The 22,860-nt window shown below is 41.4% G+C and overlaps 1 protein-coding gene across 1 annotated transcript in view; it reads left to right on the forward strand.

The window, feature by feature from the left end:
* Positions 1–20,983, forward strand: part of SLC22A4 (solute carrier family 22 member 4) — a 54,257-nt gene extending 33,274 nt beyond the window's left edge. The window contains exons 5-10 of the mRNA XM_067566585.1: positions 5,351–5,477; positions 7,848–7,951; positions 8,933–9,147; positions 9,729–9,911; positions 13,272–13,407; positions 15,910–20,983. Coding sequence (XP_067422686.1) covers positions 5,351–5,477; positions 7,848–7,951; positions 8,933–9,147; positions 9,729–9,911; positions 13,272–13,407; positions 15,910–15,994 — 850 coding nt within the window. The 3' untranslated portion in view covers positions 15,995–20,983. The remainder of the gene's footprint in view (positions 1–5,350; positions 5,478–7,847; positions 7,952–8,932; positions 9,148–9,728; positions 9,912–13,271; positions 13,408–15,909) is intronic.
* Positions 20,984–22,860: the final 1,877 nt, after the last annotated feature.

The raw sequence follows: 22,860 nt of genomic DNA on the forward strand, positions 1-22,860 counted from the left end.
GTTTAATTGTATTGCAAGGTGTTTGGTTTCAGAAAGTCCCATCTGTAGCTGATAACCTCCAGTCTGAATTGTGAAATAACCAGTTGGGTTATAATTGCTGTGGATTTTTTTCTCTTCACGGTTTGATATTGTGCTTGCCAAGTGGAGGGACTTGCCTTGAAGATGAAACGTTTTCAGTCAGTTTTAAGATAAGTTATCTGTGTGCTGAACTTTGCTGACACTGCTTGAGTCCTTCTTATGCTGGCTTTCCAGTGCTGTTTGGAAATTCTTTCAGAGTATCGGATTCTTAACCTCAAACTCTTGTTATTGCATTTTTATTATCTCCTTTATTACTGCTGGATGAGTTGTACTGCACAAATTTTCCCTTCCAACTTTTCTTCTTTCCTTTTTTTAGAGGCCTATTTTCTATGTGGATGCAACTGTTGAAATGCAGCAAAATCTTCCTTATTTAAATGCTCTGCAGAAACTGTGCACTTTGCTATACACAATATTTATTTCTGAGAGGGCTGGATAAGGGTAGGAGACTGGGGCAGGGATATGATATTGTGGCTGTGGTGAACATATTGTACTCCTGCTCAGCCTTCTGGCTCAGATCATATATAATTTAGCTTAATATCCGATGCATCTTTCTTTGGGGAGATTGTGCCCAGCCCTTGAAGGAGGAGAAACTCTATGATCTAATGGGTCTTCTTGATCTTTAACTACTCTGATCTTTTTTCACAACTCACTTGTAGCCGCCCCACCTCTGGGCACAGAGTTAAGTCTTTTAAAAAAATATATATATAGTGGGGGAGTGAAGACAGCAACTGCACATTTGACCCAGCAGGCTTGTTCTGTATGCGTGGACATTGCAGTCAGTAGGGCTTTGCAGAGTGCATCTTTCTTTGTTAAGGAGGTTGCAAGATTGGGGCCTAAATACAAGTATTTTATTTTAATATGATCATTTGTAGTAAATCATTACATCTTGGGTGCAGTGCCCCAGCTTCCGTCCCTAGGGGGAGATGCTAAGGGCATATGGGGGTGAGTGAAGAAAAAACGTCTCCGCCCTAACATTCAGCCTGGCACTTGATTGTCTTTCTTTTTTTTCCACTGTAAAGTTTGGTCACAGTTTGAGGGGTTTCAGGAAGCAAGGCCTTTGTTCCTCTAATGTAGCCTTTGAAAAGAAGTCAAAATCCAAAAAAATTAACTATGGATTAACCCAGTAGACCAACAGACCTCTGTCAGCAGTTCTGAAAGCTAATCTTATTTGCCGTCTAGATGGTATCAGCTCTAAATGCCATATAACTCTTCCAAAAGTGGCTATGTGGATTGATAGGCTGTAACAGTTCACAGCTCCTTTGTCCTAGTTATGTAAACCTTCGGTATGTTACTTTTGGAAGGTGAAGTCAGCCGTACAGCATGAAATCACCCTAATAAACCAGGCATCTCATAGTCATCTTTGCTAATCCATGTAGCATTAACGAGTTCAGAGCAATCCAAGATTTGTTTATCCTAAAAACAACATATCAGAATCCCTTTATCTGTCTGGGTTGCCTTTTCCTTGCAGAGGTGTACGTCACTACTAAAGTAAAGCCATAGCATGCAGCTGCTAGGATTTAATACGATTATGTATATTTTAAAATATTTTTGGGGAAACTCGGCCTGTACAGTAAATAACTTTCCACCAATACCTCTCATTAAAAACAAAAACAAACAAAATAATAAAAAAGCCTTTGACTTGCCTAGGTTAAGGGTTGAGGTGGAATTTTAGCCTAAAGGAAACGTAAAATTTACAGTTATGAATCTGTGGCACTACCACCTTCTCCCAACACGCCACGCAAGCTGAGTGAAAGGAGTTCTGATAGGCTTATCCAGGTCCTTACTTATGTGGGTTACAGTGGCACAGTCTCCAAAACAAACTTCTGTGCCATGATCAGGTGCAAGTTTACTGAGTATGCGCTTTGGAAGCTGCATTGAAGCCAAGAGAGCACATTAAACAACAACCGCATACATTAAATATGTTTAGGCAAACGCAGCTCTCGGGAAAGGTCGCTGGGTCAGTATTCGTCAGGAGTTTGTCCAGGGAGGGATTTACGTGGGCACCACGACCTCTTGCAGTTTCCTTTAGCTGGTTGAGCAGAACTCCAGAGGGGGCCCCCACCCAACAGCTGATCGGTCAGCCCCACCCCAGATCTCAGAAGTGGGGAAGCAGCCTCAAAGGCTAAGAGCTGTATCCTGCCTTTGAGATCCACATCTCATCCACCATCCGCAAAAAATGGTCTGCGGATATAAAGTGAATATCCGCGGATTTGCAAGGGTCTACCTATGGCCAGGTTGCAGCTGGCATGGGTCTGAGCTCTGGACCTCCCAAGCAAGGGACTGAGCATCTGTGAAGACCTAAAACAGCCTCTGTAGCAGGGCCTGCTTTAAAGGTAAGTTTCTTTTCTTTGTTTCGGCAGCAGTCAGGTGAGCTGAGATGGGGAGGAGACAGCTGTTCCCCAGTTTGTCCAGGAATGTGATGGGCCAGAAGTCTGACTGGCCATCCCAGTTTGAAGCCAATGTGTGGAGCTCCGTACTGAGCAGGGGTGATATAGCCTCCTGAGTCAATGGGTGCACTATCCAAAACTCTCTTCTTGGACTTGATTTTCAGTTGTAGCCCAGGGGGACCCCAGTCACCTGTAGCAGCCCCCTATGCCTTAGCACCGCAAGCCTTTTGTTGTGTGGAGGGGAGGCCACAGGGTTGGGGCTAGAGAGTGAACGTGTCCTCCCGTCCCACAGGGATGGGCCTAGCTCCCTGCTCTGGGTGTTGTGACCTGGTGCTTGGCATCACAGCACCACTCGAGTTTGGTGCCTCGGGTTTCGTTATTTCTGTGGTGCAGTTGATCCGTGGACTCACGCTAAATCCGCCCCTGGTGTTGGATTGCAGCTGGGGAGGAGTATGGTCCCTGTGTGACAGGCAGCTCCGTCACTTAACAGGGCTTTGCGATGGGAATTCAGACAAGCCGCTAAACTGGCTCTAGGTTGTTCAGGGAGGTAACAGCACTCTTATCCGTACCCTTCCTATTTTACTTCTCCCTGTTTGCCAGTGGGGAGGGTGTCAGCAATAGGCTTTGGCAGTGACAGTTTACCAGACAGAAAGAGATTTTCCATGCTTTTTGTTTCTCTTTGCATGCACCTGTCATGCTGGATTTTGAAAACATAACCTTAATGGATTTCATTTGTCTCACCTTAACCCTGGCCTTTTCACGTGCTGCTCCTTGTTTTTTTGTTTTGTTTTTGGTCTCTCCTTTGCACTCTTCCCTCCTACTCCTTTCTAAACTGACTCCAATTTAAACAATCTTTCCGTCACTCACCCATGGATGGCTATGCACTCCCAGTGTGAAAAGAAAACAATTCAGAGACAATAGGGGAAAGCCTGATGTTTTGATTGGCCCTGTAGGCAGATTAAAGGAGGAATGCTATGCTTGCTGTTTCTCTGCCCAGGACATCTGTGGAGTCAGTGCACTCATTTCCTGGAGGAAAGGTTGCTTTAGAAGATAGAAGTGAGAAATATGAGGTGTCTCTCTCAGCCCACCCAAAAGATATATGGTCTCTTCAAAAATGAACATGAAATCGTTCGTTCCTTTCATGCTGGTCTTAAGCAGGAAGCTTGTCTCTTCTTGTTCTTCTGAAGCAACCTCATTTATGATACATGGAGACATCAAAGAAAACAATGTCTTTTATGGCACTGTTAATTAAAGCAAATCAGATTATATCCTACACAGTGTGAAATACCATCCTTTGAGCTCAATCTTTCTGCTCTTTGAATTTGGCTGAAAAACATGCAATAAAACCCTTCAAAAATGTTTTTCAATATCTGTTTGCTTGACTTGAGAGTTGGTTGGATTTTCGATCCCTCCCAAGAGTGATATTTTAAATAATGCTTCTATTTAACTTGAAATGCTTTGGAATCCTTGACTTCAGTGCAGTGTTGCTTGCTTTTCCTCTGCAGCACACATCATTTTGTTAATGGACGTAATGGAGGAAAAGTAGGGGTAGGCCCAATCAGAAAAGCTGACTTTCGTCATAGTATAAATCCTTATGAGAGCTATGATGGCTCATTGGCTTGTTGCACTGCCTCTTGCTCTGGAGACCTGGATTCAAAGTCCTGCCTTGGGGTACCAGTGAAGTTGCGTTTCATGGTGTCTTCCTAGTTCTGGTTTGTCTGCATTGCAAAACATCTATATGGATTGCCCTGGCTCTCATCCGTCACTTCAGAGTCTGGGACTGGAATGGCAGAGAGATGGTAGGTGGGGATTGAGGTGCATTGGCAGAGGTGTGTAAGGGAAGCTTGCCCAGTGCCTGCTAGTGGCATTTGTTGCTCTTCTGAACCAATGTATTTACTTAATAACTTTTATACAGTGCCATCAGAACGATCTTGTCAAAAGCTTACTAAGATAAATACCCCCAAAGGGATTCCGAATATCCCGTGCTTCTGCAATCTGTGTATTCGTTAACTGACCTGTGAAGAAATGCAGTGGGGATGACAGTAGTAAGAAAACATTATGTTAATCAGTTTAAACTCAACACTTTGAGAACGGGTTCTAGCAATTGACATTTCAGATCATGAGGGTATCCGGGCAGTCTCTGACCTATTGTTCCAGAGAGAAGGAAAATTACCACTTACTAAGGAAAGAGAGACAGCCGCTATTAGGATTGAAGGATTTAGAGGTTTTTTTAAAAATGAGGAAGAAGAGGCATGTCCTTTTAGTCTGTGTTTGATATTAATGTACATAATCTTGTTTGGATTTTACCTGTCAGATACAATAATGTCCACAAGATGGCACTGCTAGCCTTCTTTTACCTGACATAGCCTGATCAGTTTTGTGATCGGAAGGTGAAGGTTGTGTATAAACTCCCTATGGCAAGTAGCCTTTAAATATGTCTGCACTTTCCTTTAAATACATCCACCACAACTCTACGCCATTTGTGTGCTATATACAACTTTGTAAGAATAACTTGATTAGATGATTGATTTTTATACTACTTAACTATGAATATTTCTGCTGTTTACCAAGAAACTTGTCTCTCTGATGGAATTTAATTATCCCCTTAAAAAAACACATGAATACAACTAATTTCAGAAACAATGATAGGAACAGGGTTTTGTCTTGCAAGTATTGAAGATCCGTGTTTGAGTAGTACCCCTGAGCTCAGTGGTACTACTCATATGGGTAAAGTGACCCACCTGTTTATCAATTGGGAGGATTGGACCCTACCACAGGAAGCGATCTGCTACTGAGATGGCAAAATCTGTCCCTATAGAAGTGTGTTTAATAAAGTTGTGCTCACTGTGGAAATGCTGATTCAGTCCTTCTGAAACTTGTTGCAGGGTCATTCCAGAATCTCCCCGGTGGCTGATCTCTCAAGGAAGATTTAAAGAGGCAGAAATCATCATCCGAAAGGCTGCAAAAACAAATGGCATTGTCGCCCCAGCTGTGCTGTTTGACTCCACAGAGGTACATTTTCATATGTCCTGCTTCATCTGGGTGGAGGTGAGGTCTGGGCGGGGCAGACGGACTATATGACCTCTTGAGGTCTGTTCCAGCCCTACAGTTCTGTGAGTCTAATCTGCAACTTGGCAACCTTTGCTATTTCCCTGTTCAGGCAATTCATTTCTATATTATTCTGATAAGCCAGAAAGCCAAACAGTTCAAAGCACAGCTCTGTCACTAGTTGTTTAGTCAATCATTCAGGTTCAGTACTTACTGTGACATGAGGCCATTGGTGGTGGCTCATTTGCATCAGTGAGTTGAAAATGGACAACTGCAGTTGATTTTTATTTTCACAGCAAGATCTCTACTCTTCAGCAATGACTCTGGCTTTCAGTCAGGACTGGCTTGTCTCATAGATCTAATGAAGTGTCTATGATTAGGGCACCTGGACCACTGCAGCACTAAGAAAAATGAGAAATTAGAATACATCTTTCTTCATCTCAGTTTGATGCTCTTTTGACAGCTGATCATTTAATTTAATAGTTGCTCTTCCAGATGGGAGGATCTATGTGGAGCAGCTGTTCTGGTACCCAGATTTAATAATGTATATCGGCACCTGCTAGCTCGCAGGAGACTTAAAAGGAGAAAGTAGGGCTTCAGTGAAGAAGCTGTCAGTCCCAGCACAGCACTAAAGGGTGTCTTCAAAATTGCCCTTAATTAATAAGCATGTATAGCATGTAGGCAGTTGCATTGCCCCACTACTAAGTAGTCCTTTTCCTCTGGCTTGGTACTCTGTTGTCTCTGTGTGCGTGTGGGGGGACGGGTTATTGTTCGTTTTCTGGTTTTGTTTTAATGAGGATCTGGTAGCAAAAGGGCTCTTTTTTAATTAAGAACATTTAGTCCCTTCCTTGGAATGATACTTCTTGATTAATCTTATTAGTTAAAAAGAAAAAGCCTAGCTCAGAAAGCTCATTAGCATTTGAAGGTTGACTGCGACACAAGTACACACATAATAAAGTGGCTTAGTGTTTATGATCCTGCCTCCCTCTAGCGGCCAGCCCTGTGACCATAATAGCTGGCTAGTTACTCTTCTTGCTCAGGCTTTTTGGTGTTTCTGTCCCATGTGTCTGTGTTCGTTACACGTGTACATGTCTTTTATGATACTTTATCTATTGTTTTCATGTAAGTAGCCAAATTTTAAGCTCCATATAATCCACCGCACAGAATAAAATCACATGCTATTATGACTTATCTATAGGAAAAATGTGTTCTTTGATAAACCTGCTGCTTGCCAGCATAAACTACTCAAAGATCATTTCGTTTTTGGATTTGCCACTTACGATCTGTTCTAGAAAAGCAAGTGTTTCTTGGGGGTGGGGATCTCCTCCTATGACAGCTGTGAGGAAGAAAAGCACTTCCTTTATTTCATAGCTGTGGCTCAGCTGCATGTTTCATACTTCAAAAGGCTTTTTCAGGCTCCAGGAGAAAAGTCTGCTTTTCATCACTTCCTCAGGCCTTCCGGATTAAATGGCAGTACAGTCACTCTCTCCCCCACACACCAGCCGTACAAGTCTGATCCTGATGTCAGCCATTATATTTGCCAACGGATTGTGCTTGTATAATATGTGTTCTGTTAAAATAGAGCTTCTGAACAGTGCCAGACAGACATTCCTAGAAAGTGAAGACTTCTAGCTAGCCAAACAGGAACAACCAAGGAAGCAGCAGCCCAGCTTCCACCAGGCAGGCCAGCAGTGTGATATAACCTTGCCCTCTGGGACTGAGAGATTAGCTCTGTTTTATGCCCATTCAATCCTGGCCTGGCCCCTCGCCTGAGACTAACTTGGTATCAGTTGTGGCGGTGGCCTTTGTAATATTGGCACCAGTCCACTAAGCCCTGGACTAAGATCACCAGCTCCTTTCTTCATCCTAGGCCTCTAAATGGTAATAGTTTTTGACCGCTACTGGACCAGACAGGGTATAATTCTTAGGTGGGAACCCTACCTTCAGGCTCTGAATCAGTTGAACCCAGCAAAGAGGACTCTGCACGTTCCAGATTGGCTGGAGAGGGTCACTCGAGAACACCAGAAGATTAGATCAGAGTGGTGCTGTGGTGTCAGTGTTGCCCTTTGTCACAAGTAACTGAAAGTAGAGCTGGGGGTAGAGAATAATCAAGATTCCTATGAAACTCTTTTGCTGATGCACAATTGGTTGTGTGGCAGTCGCTTTGTGTATTTTCTGCCTCTTCACTTTACTGGGAAGTTGGAAGGGTAATGTTGGGTTATATTTTCATAACCTCTGCCCTCCCAAATCTGTGTGTGTTAAGATTTTTTCCCATGGATTAGATTAATTTCTTTCTTGAGTATAGGGATATTTTTGTTTTCCTTTTCTCTTCAGATGCAGGATTTGAAGCTTCAGCAGCAGCAGCAGAAGGTGTTCATTTTGGATTTGTTCAGAACCCGAAACATTGCAGCTATCACTGTTATGTCATTGCTTTTGTGGTAAGTAATGTGTGATCCTAAAGCACGCAGACAATAGAACAGTCTGTTAGTGATGCCTGTTGTAGTTTTTTTTATAATAACCAGTATCATAATCTGGAACCTATTTCAAATGTGGGAACCTACATAGGGTGTCCAAATACCTACATTAAGGTGCTTGCATCCATGTTTAGGCAGGTAGAGATTTATGCACCTAAGTGAGGATGTGAGTACCCAAATGTATTATGACTATAATGATGATGCGCATTTATGTGTATTCAAAATGCAGCTTTAAAAAAAACCTCACAACTGTATCCTCACAACATCCATGTGAGGTAAATATTACTTTCTTGGGGTATAACGGAAGAGGTTGCTCAAGGCCACATAGCAGTTCAGTGGCAGAACAGGAATTAGAAACTAATACTTGACTCCCAACCTGTGATCCCTTCCTGTAGACTCCACTGCCTCCCATCTAGAGGAACTGGCTAATTCCCTTTGGATGTCAAATTGAGGTGCCCCAAGATTTGAAATCTGATCTTTCAGCTATTTTGTGCAGAACCATAGGGTTCAGTTGCTGTAATGGAGCTTTTTCTGAGTACACCAAGTATTTTAATGGAATTTGCTCTAGGCAGAGGTTCACTAAAAAATGGATTGTATATGGCACGTTGTAATGAAACATTTCAGGACTTCCTACTTCACTATATCGTTAATGACTCTGTCATAGTGAAACACCATTATGAATAACTTCCACTGAGCCTTTCATTTACCATGTTGTATATGTGAGGGAGAGTTAAACTGGAGCTTCATGGAAGCTGCTGTGGAGAGTATTGTGTTGGTGCATTTTTAGTACAAAAAGTAGCTGCAGGGATGAAAGACTTAGAAACGGTGCTGTAGCTATTGAAATTCTTAAGCCATCCCATCACTGCTGATGTTTGGTATTGTGCGGTTTCTGAAACAGGATCACGGGTAATACTGAATATACTTTACTTTTTATACATCTTTCAGGATGTTAACATCAGTCGGTTACTTTGGACTGTCGCTTAACACTCCCAACTTGCATGGAAATGCCTACGTCAATTGCTTCCTCTCAGCTGTTATTGAAGTTCCGGCTTATGTGATTGCCTGGCTGCTCCTCCGAACCGTACCTCGGCGGTATTCGATATCTGGCACTTTGTTCTTAGGAGGAGGGGTTATTCTCTTCATTCAGCTGGTGCCTACAAGTATGAGCTTCAACTCATGATGTAAAAATAAAATATATCCTACAGTGCAATCTAGCTGCTCCAGTAAAGGGTTGAAAACTAAAAAGTTCCTGGGTGACATTTGCGCTAAGCCTCAATCACTTGTGGCTTGATTTGGTTTTTTTGTTTGTTCGGGTTTTTTTCCCACACATGCTGAGCACCTGCAGCTCTCCTTGAGTTCACTGGGAACTGTGGGTGCTCTGCATATCTGAATATCAAACTACTGATCTGTTTATGCTTCAGTTGACCAGCTCATAAAATTGGATAAATTACAGTACGTAGCTGCCTCTGAACTGGGCACTCTGCTTACAAAAGTCACAAGTTCTCCAGATTTCACCGACGACTTCATTGGGAGTGAACCAAAGTCCTAGTAGTACAAAATAAGCTGTCGGCTCAAGTTACGAATTGGATAATCTAGGGATGGAGGGTAGTGGTTATGATAAGAGAAGACTACAGTTTATAGAAGGGGAAAAAACTAAGTCTTTGGGAGGTAAAAGCAATGGAGGTAAATAGCACAGGAACTTACTATAGCTTTATTGATCCTTATTTATTTTTACTTTCAGACCTTCATATCCTGTCCGTCGTCCTGGTGATGCTGGGGAAGTTTGGGATCACATCTGCCTTCTCAATGCTTTATGTCTACACTGCTGAGCTCTACCCAACATTAGTAAGAAACATGGCAGTTGGAGCTACATCCATGTCTTCCAGAGTGGGCAGCATCATCGCTCCTTACTTTGTTTACCTTGGTGAGATGCCTTTTGTCATTTGGCTTGAATTTAGACCCATGAAAGCGAAGTGCTGCACAGAGAAGTTATCCCAAAGAATGGGTGCAAGCTAGAAAATCCTGGTGCTCCAGAGAGTTTTAAACCATTGTTTTTCAGATCCTGTAATTTCAGTCACCTCTCCCATTTTGGGCCATTTTGTTTTACACGAGGGATGACAACGCCACTTGAATGGGCCAGCACCATTCCCTAGTGATTTATTTTCACTTCAAGACCATAAGGGCACAATTTTTAATATAGTTACATTATTCCTTAACTATTACACATACACATATCTCGCAATGATTGAGTATCGATAAATTACAAGCTTTCAGTAGATACCTCACATGCTACCCTTCATAGATAAATATCATGAAAGCCGTGTGTTAGGTGTAATGAGTTTGTCAGATCTGAGGCAAGTTGTTTGCAAAAAACAGTGAACCCTTTGCCAGGTGGCACCAGTGAGACTCTATGTGACATCCCCCTTACAAACTGTCTCTCCCCTCCTGTCCCACTGGCTCCCAGTCTCCCTCCCTGGACTCCTCATCCAATCTCTGCCTCCCCCCGTCCTCCAGGTTCTTTGTTCCAGTTCCACTCCCCCTCCCGATCTAATCTGTGTTGTCCTCCCCTGTTTTCTTCACCAGCTCCCAGCATTGTCCGCTTTCCCCATCAGTTCCCAGTCCAAGTCTCCTTGGCCAACCAGTCCCATCATGCCCTCCCCCACCCTCGTTCCCAGTGTCCTGGCCCAACCAGTGCCAGTCTTCTTTCCCCAGCTTCCAGTGCCAGTCGCCTTGCCAGACAGACCATCTTCCTCCTGTAGCTCCCAGTCTCCCCACCTCCAGTCCAGTCTCAGCAGATGCCTTGTCCTAGTCTGCTCCTTTCCCTCCTACCCCATCCTGCTTTTGTCCCCTATGCGTTCAGATCAGACAGCTTCCTCCTCCACAGGGTGTGAGTGCCAGCCGGGGCGTTATTGAGAGCACAGGAGAGACAGGCTCTCTGCTCTCAGTTCCAGTACTTGGGAGCAGTCATTACAGGGCAAATCCTTTTGAGAAACTGAAGCCCTGGGTTGGAACATGCTCAGCTGCTCTGTGGGGATGGCCCAGGTGCAGTCCTGTCACAGGCAGGAGCTGTGACAGCCTCAGGGAGGACAGAGTCGTCAGAAGTTTAGCCGCTTCTTTAGCAAGCCTTCACTGATCATATGCGAGCGGCAGGCTTTTTTCTAGAGGCTGATAACTAGGCCAGATTTGGATGGTATTTCACTGGGATGGGAAAAGGCATGTCCTGGACATGAGTATGTCCCCCTCTCCCTCCGCAAGAAGATGGTAAAGCTTCCCAACAAAACAATTGCTTTAACCTTTTTAACATGGGCAAAACAACATATTTTTCCTTTATCTCCTCCTATGAAATGGCTGAACCGCTTTTGCTGAAACTTTAAAATAATAATAATGAATAATTCAGAGGAGGCAGACACCTGGTATGGAAAACTTCAGCATGAAAGGTTAAGTTTTGGCAAAGTTATAAACAACTAAAACCAGGATCTTGCAATGGGAAGTGTCAGGCAACCTAGCTGCTCCTATAATAAATTTCCTATCTACTCTATGTTCTCACATGATTAAATACTTGTATAAACATTATGGGCAAGATCTTCAGCTGGCATAAAGTGAGTGTAGCTCCACTGACTTCCGGGGAGCTATACGTTCACTGTACGCCCAGATGCTCAGCTAAGATACATATAATTTACTAATATATAAGGACTGACTCTCCTCTCCTGTCTCTCAAGTGGTTTTTAAACCAGTGTAACTCCATTTACGTCAAGAGAGTTAATCCTGATTTATGATGAGAGGAGAACTAGACTCATATTTCATGTATACTGTCTCACTCCTGTTTGAACGTGGCAAAATTTTCAAATCATTAAACACCATGTGATTCTTTCATCTAATATTTTCACAGCTATGACAGGCACAAAACTACCAGCTTGTGGCCAAGATTTCTGTTTATCCTTTGTAATAAAAAAATGTTCCCTCTGTTTCAATCTCTTTGTGTTTGTTCAGCACATAAGACAATGTGGCCCTGATCCTGCTTGGGATCCTTAAATGCTAATGCAATACAAATCATAATTTATAATAATGCACTGGGTGTTCGTATAGTAAGAAAGAAATGTAATTTTCTCACCTTTTCGATTCATATGTTCCATGGGCCTGCCTTTAGGACCTTGGCACGCTGATGGAGGAAGTCACATATATTTAAAATAGGAAAAGATAAGCTTTAGGAGAAAGCAGTGAGTTGTTGATCTTTGCTTCAGCTAAATTAGGACCATATACTTTAGCCAGTTATTGAACAAAGGTGGAGATCAAAGCACTAACTCTGGCTCCCTCTGCTGTCCCAGAGATCTTTGGTGGTTAATCCTAGCTTTGTTTTCGCTACTTCATAAAGTCCACAGGTATAACTTCAATCAGAAATAATATTGTCATGTCCAGAGTACATATTTTCTATACCAGATACTCTCCGATTCCTTGGCCTGCATCTTTTCTGAAAGATCTTTAATGTTCTGTGCCATTGTGATCTGCAAATTCTGCATCCTGACCATATACATGCACAAACTTAAGGCTTCTAGCAATAGTAGTTACTTTCCAGTCCAAAACCTGCATCTGACTAGACCAAGGGCACAGTCCGTCACAGGAGGCTGGATGCTTCCCCCACTTCTAATCAAGTTTTTTTAAAATGTGCTGTATAGTGGAGGAAGTTTAACTCTTTTGTTTGGGCTTAACTCTGCAAAACTGGTTCTTCCCTTCACATTGGGGAAAGACCAATGGAGCACAAAATCCACCAGGTAAGATCTAGTGACCTGGAGACATAGCTTGTTCAGTTGCTTATCCAGATTCTTTCCCTCCCTCTGGGCAACATTTTTATTGAGAGTCCAAATGAAAATAGACTATGGAAGGCTCACTTACTCCAGCAGTGGTACTAGCACAGTTGTGTTTATCTTGCCAAGACATTTGTTGTCCTACATTGAAGAAGCAGCATGTAGGAGCTGTTAAATGCTACACAATTCATGCCAGAGTAGTAACTGGCAACACAGATGAGATACAGCTGGTGATAGGTGATCATCCCATGTTATAGTTTGGCATATTTTTTAATTGAAAAACTCTCTTGATAGAATTGGCAGGTACATAAGTAACTCCATTTTGGGATTCACTTGTGATGATTTCTAGGTGGAAATACTAGCTAACAAATTACGCTAAGTGAATTATACAATATAGTGGTATCCTAAATATTTATTCCAACTGTGAGTTAGCTATGATAGTTGGTGTATAGCTAACGTTACCATGTCCTGTGTTCTGCCAGGTGCCTATGACAGATTCCTGCCTTACATTCTCATGGGAAGCTTGACTGTGCTGATAGGGATCCTTACCCTGTTTCTTCCAGAAAGCTATGGAAATCCTCTCCCTGAGAACTTTGAGCAGATGCTAAGGGTAAAAGGGTAAGTGGATTTCATTCACTCCGTAGATCAGAAAAATACCATCACAACCTGCTCCATTATCTCCTCCTTACTCTAAACAAATGAGTATTTGACAGGTCTGTTCCAATAGACCAAACCTTTCAGAAGTGGCCTCTGATTTTTGGTGGCTGGCTTGATACACATTTTGACTGATTTTTCAGAATTGCTAAGCACCTGTGACTCCAGCTGAAATCTATGTGGGTGCTCAGAATCTCTGAAAATCAGACTCACAGTGTCTCGAGATTAGCACTCAAAAATCAGAGTCCTCTCTTAGAAATGTTATCCTTAACGGCTACAGTCCTCACATTAGAGGTCTTCACTGTTATTAGTCGGCTTAATACACAGAGTTTAACAGACCAAATTTTCTCTTGTATTTTGAGGGGCAGCATGGACCAGTGGATTGAGCTCAAAGCCAGGCATGCCTGAGCTATGGTGTTAGTATTTATTATAGAAGCACACCAGTGTGTCAGGCGCTGTACAAGACACAGGAGTAAACATGGTCTCTATGCTGGGAGGCTTTCCTCTTAAATAGATGAACAACACAGAAAATCCCAGGAGGAAGGTTTTGTCCAAGAACATTTTTTAAAATAGATGGATTACAGCTTTTTTTTTTTTTTTTTTTAAATTTAAAAAGTCAGTTTTGAGGCAGGATTTGGAAGAGGTTGGGAACCGGATGCACTGGGGTCAGAAGGGAGCCTCAGGCGCGTTCCTACCACTGAATTGCTTTGCATCACTTCGGGCAAGTCACCTCTCCTCTCGAGGTGCCTTTCCCTGCATCTGTAAAATAGGGATAGTGTTTTCATCCCTCAGAGGGGTGCTGTATTAATTATATCATGTGTGTATTAGAGAGACAAAGTGGATGAGGTAACACACACTCGTGTAGATAGCATTGCAAAGTTTTTGTATTTTCCCTTCCAGTATGTTGAAAGGCTGCTCATTTAATGGGAGTCTTCTTGTTTCATTTAAAACATGCTTTGCTTTTTGAATGGAAAAGGATTGGGTTCTACTATGAAAACAGGATTTCAGTGTTATAGTTCTTCCCTTTTGGTGGATAAAAAGCTTCTGTTATAATCAGAGATGGGTTATGTCTCACTCCTGTTCTCAGAAGCTCCTTCATGTAGCTGTAAACAATGTGCAGTGCTCTCTTGCTACACTGGACTCTGCTATTTGCGTCACCCTGCATAAACATGTCCACTGAAATCTTATGCATACACACGCACACATAGCGAGAAACCATGAGCCAAATCTGCAGCTGGTTCTAACATTGGTTCTAACAGTCTCACAGGGAGGTTTGTGATTTATAATAAGTTGTCTCAAGAAAAGCACTGCTATTCTGTAGCCGTTTCTCACCAGACGGTTAAGTACTATCCTAACCTACTGCCCAGTGATTAAACTGCACCTGCAATGTTGCCCAGGTACTGGGCTCAATCTATTCTCAGAACTCCTATCCTAGCATTCCAATGAGATACCAGTACTTAACATTGTGCTCTGCTGCAGCAGGTGCCAGTGTGGACGAGGGGCTGTGTGATGAGGCAACATGTCTGTCCCTAAAGAGAGTGTAGTATTTTACGAACTTCAATGTACTCTGTGCATTGTGGCTTATGCGTTAAGTGACTGTACTTGTTCATATTGCAATTGTAATATTGTAAGAGGCAAATCCTGTCTTCCCTCCCCAATGGGTAAAGAGAGCCCTGGATGCATGTAATTCTGCTGGGCAGGGTGAAAACTGATGAGCCTGGACAGATATAAACCTCTTGTGCTCCACAGGGGGGTTTCCAATATACTGCAGCTGAGGGGACATCTGAGGTGAGCCCAACTATCCATATGTGGTGGCCATTTTCTTTCTACCTCCTTCCACCACCAGGGAAGGAGAGGGCACTGCCTTTGGGGACAGTTGTAGTCACAATGCAACTCCCTACCATGCAGCAGGTTATTCTGGCTCAGCGTTGTGGGCAGATTTGCCCTTAAGAGCAATAACTATTTGGAGAAGGCTTGAACTGCCTGTAAAAGCCTACCCATGATGTATATAAGGGTCTGTAATTCTCAGGGTAAGAGGCACTCCTACAGGGGCAGGTTACTGAGGAAATGCCATCTGCTCCTTGGTACTGTTAGGGGGCTTCCTAGATGTCTGATCTGTGGTTTTTAAATTGATAAATCTTAACTGCAAATACTGGGCACAGCTGAAATTTTGCCATGAGCCTCATGAATGCACATCCTAAACGCATGCTCTTTTTGTGGGTGGATGAAATAATCTCCATTGGAGCAGTGAGTATTCACACGCAGTCTGGTAAATGGTGTTCATTTTGTCATCCCTTCAGTTCAGAAGAGGGTCCTTGTGGAGCACTGCCTCTGAATGTAAAAGGATTTTCTGCAGCTTTATATGAGTGGTTTTCAGTTATGTTAGTAGTTTTGTTTGAGAACGGAATGTGTCTTATATGGTTCCTATAAAATGTTCTATAGCCCTCAAATCTGATTCATTTTCAGATTCAGAAACAGACATCACTTCAGTAGCGTAAGAAGTTCAAAGGAGATTGACGAGACCCCCAAGACTCAGATAACAGCACTGTGATGAGCCTCTGCATCTCCAGATGGGCTGGAAAAAGGTCAAGGACTGATCAAAACATTTCCTACCGGAAAAAAACCTGGGGTCAAAACTTCTGGTGCCCCATAATTATGACCCTACAATCTACAGTACTATTGTACTAAATATAGTGCTCTGTAGGTGCCCTCTACTTCCATAGGATTCCCCATAATTTATCCTCAGAGCCCTGATTTTCAGAGGTTTTGAACAGCTTTAGCATCTGCTAAGTAAGTAGGGGGCTGTGAGTGCTCAGCACCCTTTGAAAATCAGGCCATAACTGAGCATTAAGAGCAGTGACAGCACTGACTAAATGGAATCCTGCACTCAAAAGCTGCTTAAAGGTGAACTGAAATACCAAATTAAAAAAAGTAATCAAAGATCCTAAGGCTGGTACTTTCAAATGGGAAACTGGGTGCCTAACTCCCTTTGTCTCCTTTGAAAATCCCATCCTAAATCTTTAAAGGACAAATCCCAGTCTCTGGCAAAACTCCAGTTGACTTTAAATGGGACCAGGATTTAGCCCTAAGGAGGCACAATAGATATATTTTTACACAAGACATCTAAAGGCTCTTTAGATTTTGCTTACTTGCCAGGACCTGAGCTCAAGTTCTGATTCTTCTGCAAGAGTTGATAACTCTTATCTCTTCCTGAAATCAATTGGCATGGGTTCTCGGCTACTCTGAAAAGCAGGCCCTTCGCTCAGGGTAAGGGACACGGCTTCCTGCTTTGCTCCTGGTATGCCATCACCACTAGGAGAAGAAACATGGGCCTTGGCAGATAAACCACTTTTATTCTAATAAGATGTATTTGTAATTTTAAGGCTAAATATGTATCCTGTTAATGGTGTAGGGACTTAAATATGTATGTGTCTTTTGTTTTTTTTAGAAAAAATTTCAATTCTCCTTTAAATATGTACTTGGTTGCATTCAATTTTCTGGGAGAAAATTCACCCCAGTGTAGAAAGGCTGCACAAGACCTTTGCACTATTTTAGGATTTAAACAGGCCCTAATGTAGGATTTTTATGAGAACTCTTCACTGGAGGTGAATTTCACCTATAGTGGTTCAATCTTCCTGTGGTTTAATCTGAGACCAAGTATTATTTGTGAAAGAGGTGATTTGTGCTTTTACTGCCACTCAAGAAAAAGTCACTAACAAAGCGGGAGTTTCGCTTTAAATGAATTTAAAAAAAAAAAAATTAAAATAAAGCTAAACCAGCACAATATTAGCTAAAGAGTCAAATGACAGTGCTGCTTACAGTGCAAACACTTTATACTTGTGCTGTTAGTTGCAGCACTACAGGCTTTCGAACAAATTCTGTGCTGGAAAGAAACAGTGTTATAATGCTTTCTTAACAAAAAGGATATTTTAGCAGCATATGGACTTTTGGCAAAATGAAATCTGTCCAACCTGTTGGATTGATGGTGGCTAGTCATTATTCAGAAGGTGACATTCCTCTTCTGTGCAGGCCAGCAAAAGGAGTACGCACAATTAAGTTTCAGTCTGAAAGCTTAAGGGAGATTGAGTGATGCATTTATCTTGTGCTGGCCCTCGGCACAGTAGTGAATTTCACCTTGTAAATTTAAATGAAGAGAGAAACTTCATAACCTCTCAACCTACTTAAACTGAGTAACTGCCATGCATTGCAGTCTGGGGTGCCTGCATCTTTTTGACTTTCATGTTGAAGCAGTAGTGCAATACAGCACATCGTGTCAGTAGTGGTGGAGCGACTGTTGTTTATGACATTGAATCCATCAGGCAAAGGTATTCAAATAGAAATTAAAGTGCAACAGAATATTTGCTTCAGGTTCAAAGACTCTGGCTCTGAAAATCAAACCTTTCTTTTGCATAAATGTTTTTGCCATATTGATAACATAGTGCAAGGCAGCCATTATCCTGCTTCCGTTCCATTGCTGCTATCTCTTTTCAAACAGAATTTCTTAAATAAGGCATTTGCAGTATTTAAAGATTTGATATAGTGATTTTTTTTTTTTAATTTAGAGGAAATTTCCTTTAGTCTGACGTGTAGCATAACTGTTTAGATTACTTCATTTACCATTCTCATCAAACCCTTGATATTAGCATGGGATGGAATTGTTTACACTAGATGTTGGGATTGATCTTAGTGTATCATGGCCATATTTTTATGAAGATGCTTTCTATAAAAAAGATGATACTTATTATGTTTTATGTGATCATGTGATCATAGACTTGGATATTTCTAAAACTAATTGAAATATTTTTATACTCTTGTAACTTTTTAGGATCACAGAAAACTTAGTTTTCCATGTTTTTTAATTTAAAAAAGGTGTGTCTATGTTTCTGACAGTTTGTTTTGATCAGTCCATTTCCCTGGCCTGTAGCACTGATACATCTAATTTAGTTTATTAAGTGTTAGCAGCTTTTTTTTTTTTTAAATTAGACTGTTTTTTGATATTAGGGGACTGTACTTTCTCAGAAGATTGAAACCTTGTTATAAATTGATTTTGAATTGTGTCTAAACCTAGCAAAAAAAAAAAAAAAAAAAAAAGGAGTTACTTCAGCTAATGGAGCATTTGCACGGGGGATTTCTGTCCTCTAATAAATCTCTCCCAGGTCTGAACAGTGATGCCTGCAGAAATCTGTAGAGTGTGAATTTATGGAGGGATCAGGGGGGCAAAAACTCCAGTTTATTGGCACTCCTATTTTAATATATCTGTTAAATTGTAAAGCCTTCCTAAGAAAATTGCATAGGCTTAAAATGCTGCTGGGCAAGTTTTAACCTACACTCAGTTTGGCCTAGCACTGCAGTCTTTATGGTAAGTTGTCTGCCTGTCAAATACAGCCTTGATTATAACATTTTTCAAATGATTTATAAGTTCAGGCTCGATATGGGAGCTGTATATTTATGAGCAGACAAGGTGTATTTTTTGAGCAGTCAGGGTGCCACTTGTAAAGCAGTGCTTTGAGGATGGGGAAGGAGAGGATTATTCCCATTGATCTTGCTGGGATTTGTATTATCCCTCATGCACCCTGATAATCACATATACCCTGGTGTGTCTGTATAATCTATCCTCAGCACGATCTGAAGCTGGCTTATTGGAGCTGCTGAAGTATAGATGAAAATGTGGCAGTTGCCATTACTTTGTTTTTCTTTATTGTAATGAAAATGTGCACTGACCTATTGCATAACCTATTTTCTGTGTGGAATATAACTGAAAAGAGTGAAGTCTCCTATGTGTTTAAAATTTTGTGAAAGGAAGTCTCTTTAAGATGTTGACTAAATTATGTTTTATTAACCGGCTATTATTGTGTTATAAATCTGTTTGAATAGGTTAATTAAGGTGGAGGGAAAAAATGTAAGTGAAATCTAAACTGCAAGAGAATGGGAAAAGTCTGAAAAAGGTAGAAATTCATTTCACATTCTTCTTGCACCAGGTTGGGCTTATTGGGATGTACTTTAACAATAGAGCCCCAAGACAGAGCCACTGGTACAGCCAAAGAAGTATTGTTCTTGGTCTTAAAAGCCTATGGTATTTGCAGACTTTAAAAGTTTGCAGAATTCTAGTGACTGATGGCTAAGCCTAGAATTCCTCAATGCAAATTGTTAAACTCTCTCTCCAAGAGTCTTAAAAGGACACTGGCTAGACAAAGCCCTTTTTGGAAGGGTGGTTGGAGAGTAGCTTTACTTTAAGTCTTATTCTTCAGACTGTAGTGAGGAGCGCCTTCCTTTTTGCTACTGGTGGATGCTTAATAGGAATGTTATTGGCGTTTAAGCAAATATGTCTAACTCACTTGAGGCCCAAAATTTAAGCTTTGTAAGACATTTTTACCAAAGATAACCCCTACATAAGACCAACAGAAATACTGTATGATTTCTTTAAAGTCTACCGAAAACAATTTTGGTTTTTAAACAAATGCTCCCTGCAGTGTTTGCAATTTAAACATTGAAACACAGAACCTGAAAATGAAGCTGACTAAAGACAAATGTAGCTGACTGCACTGACATCCATTGTCCAAAGTGAGAGGAAAGTAGGAAGTAAACAAACAACATAAATAGCGGAAAGTGAATTAGCTTTTTAAAAAAATCAGAAGAATTTTAAAATCCAGAATGGTAAAATATAAGGAAATATATTTAAAATATTACTTAAGATGACAGTAACCCCATATATATGTGATATTACTTGGAAATGGAGGCTGTACCCCAGCTTATTATTAGACAGGTCAAGAAGTCATTTAACATTTAGCATGGAATACGTGGGGGGAAAGGGAAGTGGGAGTATTACGGTAAACCCTTCCAGAATGGAGAACTGTCAAGGGAGGGCAGTCGTTTGGCCTAATAACACCAATGAGGTTCTTTTAAGATAACTAAATCCTGAGGCCCCAGTGCTGCAAGCTAATTGGTGTAAGTGCGCTCCAATGCTAAGACTGAGCCCCCTTGAAGTCAGGGGCTCTGCACGGGTGCAAGGCTTCTGCCTACATGGATCCATTTGTCGGGTAAGGTGCATCCTTTCATGAAATTTTAAAATAATCATTCTGAAATACTAAGTTCCCATGTTCATTTCATTTCTCTATGGTAATTAAGTGTAATTAGATGTTCCCCAAGCTGAGAAGGTTCTAAAGAGAAAGTTTAATATTCAGTGTAATTGTTTGGTACTGATTGGTTTTCATTTTCTGTTTGGGGATGGGGAAGGAGGGATCTTCTGATTATTAGTTGCTTATGATGTTTGTTGAGATACAGATGTAAGTTGTATCTAATGTTTGTGGGACTTTAGTTTGTTTTTACGTGGCTTTTTTGTGTCTGCTCATGCTTTATATCTGTCATAAAGTCTGGAAAATAAAAAACTTATTGGCAACAATCATCAGTGAATGTTTGTTTTTGGCCCAACCAGCGAATTGATTCATAGTAAAACCACATCTGGTTACTCCGGATTCCACAGTCATTATTAAAGAGTCACTATTGTCTGTTAGTTTTTCTAGGTTATGTCACAGCTTCACTGATTATCTGAGCAAAAGGCACTCACTAAAACTGTGAACATGATTAGGGAAATGGGCAAGGGGCCTTAAAAATGAAACAATAAAGAAAGCAGGGGGAGTAGACTGCTTAAGTGTGAAATTCAGATTATTCTGAGGTTTCTGACTTGTGACCTAATTCTGAGGGCAGGTTTGTTTTGGGTTTTTTTGCTTACATACATGATGTATATTCACTTTCCACATGGAAACAGATCTTGAGGATAAGCACCTCCAAAAGCACCTATAAATCGTTATCATTTTCCTGTGCTAACAAGAACTGCTGCCTTCAAGGAGTCAGGTAGATGCTGATAAACTACAGTTTTAACCCCCTCCAGACTGTTGGGTTGTTCCCTTATTCATTCCTTAGCTATTTACTATTCCATGTAGCTATTTCTGAGGATAATTCCCCTTCTCTCCATGCCCAAACTGATTAATCTGCATGACACTAGCATCGATAAATCATTCATGGCAGAGTAGAAAAGGTGTACACAATTCAGATTCCCTACCAGAAAAAGGATCCCTCCTTAAGCTACTGAAAAGTTCTCATGCCCGACCTGCTTAATTCCTAAGATGTACTTGTACATTTCAGCTCAGCAGGACAGTGTTTTCATATCTTACTGATCTAGCTGCCAGTAGTCAAGCATTAAATCTTCCCCCTCTACCCCTCCATGGATATGGAAAATTGACACTTGGTACTTGATGGAATATTTAAATCTCGATAGCTAAATTATCCAGCTGGAAGGCAGTTTGTGTTCTGATAGATGAATGATTTGAGTGAAAAACAGCCAAAACAAAGTGTTTTACTACACAATATTAATGGTAACATTCTATCAAATATAAGCAATTCACTGCTTAATGATTTGATTAAGTGGGGTATTTTCCATTGAAGGAAGCAAGTGCTTGAAACAAAAGCCTGGGACCTAGGCAATTTTGGTTTTAGTTCTACATGTGACATAGCTTGCTGTGTGACTTTGAGCACATCAGCTAATCTCTATGCCTCATTTCCCTATCTAAACTAAATACTTCATTATTAAATAGGCTGTTGTGGTTTAATTTATTTTGCATAATGTTTTTAAACTGCATAGAGGTCCTAAGATAGAAGTGCAAGGTCTCATATTATTGCTCCCAAAGAGGAAGGCATTTCAATTTTTAGTGAAATGACTTTTCTGTAGTTAGGTTTTATAATGGTACTACTGACCAAAGTTCAGAACTCTATTCACAACAAGTTTAATCATTGTGATGTAAATACTGTTGTGAAAAAAGTAGCTGTTGCTTCGAGTATGTGTCAGTATGGATGCTACTGTCGGTGCACATGCGCCTTGTGCACAAGACCAGAAATCTTGGAGTAGCAGTGTCCGTCAGGACTGTGTACTTTGGCCTCCTTGGGCATAAAGGGCAGAGTGACTGACTCTCCTCAATTCCCTGGCAAGTGTCTGACCCACTAGCTCTTAGCTTCAGCTAACCCTTACCACCCTTACTGCATTCTTCGGAACTCCTTTGGCTACCTTTATCTTTGACCACCATAGGGGGGTTGGTCTAGCCATCTTGAGCAAATGTGGATTGCTAGATGCCTCTCTCTCCCCAGGCACTCCCTGGAAAGAGCTCCTATTCAGGGCTCCCTGACAAGGTAAACTCAACCTGCAGGTTTCAAGCTCTACCCATCCTGTGACGGACTAATACTCTTAAAAGATAGACACAGTAGGTGCCTCTTCTACCCAAGCGAATTACACATATCTAGCAGGTGCTCAATGTGTCTGTCATTTTCTGCGAGGACATGTAAGTCATGACACACAAGACTCAAACACCATTTTTTGGCACAATCTATGAATGTCTCATCAGATCTTGAAAAGACAAACTCTCAAGT

This window comes from Emydura macquarii, unplaced genomic scaffold, assembly GCF_026122565.2.
Source record: "Emydura macquarii macquarii isolate MOO-44397 ecotype Brisbane River unplaced genomic scaffold, CSIRO-AGI_Emac_v2 contig_2768, whole genome shotgun sequence".
In the NCBI taxonomy this organism is placed as follows: domain Eukaryota; kingdom Metazoa; phylum Chordata; order Testudines; family Chelidae; genus Emydura; species Emydura macquarii.